The sequence below is a fragment of the Mus caroli genome, chromosome 4, assembly GCF_900094665.2.
Source record: "Mus caroli chromosome 4, CAROLI_EIJ_v1.1, whole genome shotgun sequence".
NCBI lineage: Eukaryota > Metazoa > Chordata > Mammalia > Rodentia > Muridae > Mus > Mus caroli.
This window is the reverse complement of record NC_034573.1, coordinates 8,136,281-8,139,968: the sequence shown is the minus strand read 5'-3', so window position 1 is coordinate 8,139,968 and position 3,688 is coordinate 8,136,281. Positions and strand designations below refer to the sequence as shown.

At 37.0% G+C, this 3,688-nt stretch overlaps 1 protein-coding gene across 1 annotated transcript in view; it reads left to right on the top strand.

Annotated features, from left to right (window-relative positions):
* Positions 1-3,688, top strand: part of Tmem67 (transmembrane protein 67) — a 46,208-nt gene that overhangs the window by 11,848 nt on the left and 30,672 nt on the right. Inside the window, exons 5-7 of the mRNA XM_021159802.2 lie at positions 1,019-1,088; positions 1,182-1,256; positions 2,756-2,818. Of these exons, the coding sequence (XP_021015461.1) occupies positions 1,019-1,088; positions 1,182-1,256; positions 2,756-2,818 (208 nt within the window). The remainder of the gene's footprint in view (positions 1-1,018; positions 1,089-1,181; positions 1,257-2,755; positions 2,819-3,688) is intronic.

The window sequence follows — 3,688 nt, the reverse complement described above, 5'->3', positions numbered from 1 at the left end:
GGTAGGGAAGTGGGGGGCGCTATGGGGGACTTTTGGGATAGCATTGGAAATGTAATTGAGGAAAATATGTAATAAAAATATTAAAAATCAAAAAAAAAAAAAAAAAAAAACTCAGGCACACTGATTTACAGCCCAGATATGTTGCTTCTGTTCCCTTCTTATATACACATTTACCACATGTGCACAAATTCATAAGTGCATCCCTTTGCACACATGTTCCTTCAGTATAAACACATTATACCTACTTCAGCCTTTTCAGTTTTTCAGAAGTATACATTGGTAACTTGCCTCTTGGCACTGTTTTTCTCTTTACTTTCTAAATTTATTGTAGAAGATAACAGATCTCCTTGTGAAAGTTAGCAGCATATTATTTATAAACTCTGATTTGACTTGAGCTAAAACAACCAAAATTTGGCCCTGGGTTGACCTACCAGTTTGCCCCTCTGGTCCTTCCCTAAGTCTAATCTGAGTTCCATGCCATGTGGTAGCCTGCTTCTCAATCTCATTGTTATAGGTAATTTATGTCCATATAAGCCCATCTGAATTCCCAACTAGTCCAGAACACTCTATCTCATTCCTTAGTTGAAAATAACAAAGACAGTAACGTGTTCTTGCAGTTTTGATGAAACTGCTAACATGTTCATGTTCTCAGCTGACACTGAAGAAGTATATACAAGCTTCTTATACAAGCTGACTTAGCACTGTTTATATGAGTTTGTTGGGCTCTGCTGTTGGTTAGTGACTTTATAACCTTTGCTGTTTAGTGTATTTAAATGTATCATTCTATACATCTTCATGTATGTAGTTAAGAAAATAGTCCAATTTCATTTATACTTTGCCTTATAAAAATGACGTAAAGCTCTTTAAAATCATACTAATGTTTTGAACTTATATAATTAATTGCTTGGCTGTCTTACTATGTTCTAATGTGTCATTTAGCAAGACAAGTTCTCAGTTAAATCAGGTTCAGTGTAATGTATAAACATTTTTAAAAAATTATCTTTGTTCTATTGACCAGGTGTGTCCGCTGCGAACCAACATTTGTGAATACAAGCAGGTCCTGTTCATGTTCAGAGCCTCACACTTTAGTAAGGACAATCAAGTGGATACAGTATATATTTTTAATTTAATAGATGACATATTTCTATAATTGGATACTTTTCTCTTATTAATTTGTGAAGGCAGGTGGATTGTGCTTCAGCAACACGGGGAATTTCCGTCAACATGTAATCTCCACTGCACGTTATGGAGAACTTGTGAGTATAGTTCTTTGTTTATTTGGGTTTTTTTTTTTTTTTTTGGTTTTGTTTTGTTGCATATTTGTTTAAGAAAGGTTGCTCTACGTTTCTTCCTTTGATTAATTTCAGACAAATTGAGGAAGATTTATGTATAATTCACTGTAAAATACAAACAGCTAAAAACCAGAGTTGGCTGGCTTGGCACTACATTTTAAAAGTGTACTTCTTCTATATCTTAGCTCATTCCTTTAATTTATATGCATTTACTTTTTCACATACGTAAAACTGAAATAAATTTTCTAGAAAGTCACAACAACATGTCTTGAAATTGCCAGATTTTTGGAGGCTATATCTTCTTATTGTTTTCCAATGTGAGACAAGTCCTCAGTCTTTCCCTGTCTTTCATGAACTTGACAGGTCAGGTTCCAAGACTTAGCTTCTGTGGGATAACTCCCAGCCTACATTTGTGCTGTCTTTTGTTACATTCAATGTGTGCTTTGTAAGAAAGCCATGGAAGAAAAATCAGTGTGCTCAGCTCAGTACATTACACCATGTTAGAGAGCACACACTGTCTGTCTACCCTTCCCATCACTGAAACTCTTCATTTTGAACAGCTGTAAGCATTGAGCTAGCATGCTTACCTGAACTCTCCATTTCCTCAAAGGACTCTCCACGCCCAACCCTGCTTACCCTCTGAAATCAGGAGCAGTCAGGGTGGCATGGCCACAGATGGTGTGAGGAGAATTTCAAAGGTTATATAGTTCACTAGCTCTTAACATACGAACTTGTCTCCTTTTGTGATTCTTTCCTTTAACAACCTTCCACATGTATTAATTGACATTCTATCATAGAAAACATTTATGCATGTGTGAATATGTATGAGTGTATATATGAGTTATTGTGTGTGTCTGTTTTCTTCAACCTTATTCTGCACATTTACTCATTTTCTTAAAGGAGGAAATTTTCCTTATTGAAGAGATGAAAACCATACCTTGTGATTTTATTTTAAACATGTTCGATAGCTGTGATGCCATACTCTAGCTAATCTGCTTGTGTCTCCTCTGTTAATCTCTTGTTACTCTTGTGTTCTCAGTGTCTCAGCTTTTAGCAAGATGTATGGGCAGATCTTAGTGTTGAGTCTTGTCCAGAGGCTTATAGCTCTAGCCCTCAGAAATCATTTATGAAACAGATCTGATGACACACATCTGTTGTCGTAGCACTTGAAAGTAGAGGTAGGAGGATCAGGAGTTCAAGGTCAGAGCTGGCTATGGAGTGAGTTTGAGACCAGTCTGGTCTTCAAGAAGCCTGTCTCAATAAAATAAAAACCATGTATGCCTGCCTTGGTCTTCTGGTGATTCTGGCGCTCCTGGTTGGTTTTAGATAGTCGGGTGTTTTCTGATTTTAGGACCTTCCAAAGGTTGTTCTCACGTCCTTTGTTGTTTACAAAGCCAGACTGACACATAAGGTTAAGGAACCTTCCTTTGAATTTAAACCCGTCTTTATCTTTCTGTTTATAGGGCATGTCATTAAATTCAGAATGGTTTGCCAAGTACTTGCAGGCAACAGCAGCTGCATGCTGGGTAAGCTTAAATGTTTTTAAAATTAATTTTACATTGATGAATTGTAGTCTATTTTTAATTTAAATAAATGTTTTCTAAGTAGATATATACCTTTATATTTATGTTCTATAAGAAGAATAAAGCCTTTCCGTTGGGTTGAGATAGAATACATAAGATATTATGCAGATGACATATACAGACTGTCTCCAGAGTTGTTTGATTGTTGTCCCAGTTACTTCTTAGTTGTTATGACAAAACACCATAACCAAGACAACTTATAAAAGAAGGCATTTCCTGAGATTTACACTTCAGATTATAGTGCATGATGGCATGGCATGGTGACAGGAACAACTGAGAGCTCACGTCTTAATCCACAAGTAGAGGACAGAGGGAGAACACTGGGAAGGGCAAGGAGTCCTGAAACCTCAAGGTACTCCCAGTAACATACTTCCTCCAACATGGCCACACCTCCTAATCCTTCCCAGTTTCACCAGCTAGGACCCTAGTATTCAAACATATGAGTCTATTGGACTGGTTCTTATTCAGATCACCACAGTTGTAATTTACTGTCTGGAGAAAGTGAATGTCCTTTAGGAAGAAGGTGACATGGTATGTGCCAGGCCCATTCTTAGCTTTGACATGCAGAGGAAAACAGAAAACGTCCTCATATAAGTAATTACAATGTACTTGCCATTCTTCTACATTTGTTCTAAATAAATGTCAGGCTGTTTTATGTATTAGTAAATATTAGAATAAAGAACAAAGAACATGAGAGACAGAGAGAGAGAGAGAGAGAGAGTGAGTGAGAGTGTGTGTTATGTGTATGTGGTGTGTGTGGTGTGGTGTGTGTGTGTGTGTTATGTGTATGTGATGTGTGTGTGTGTGTGTGTT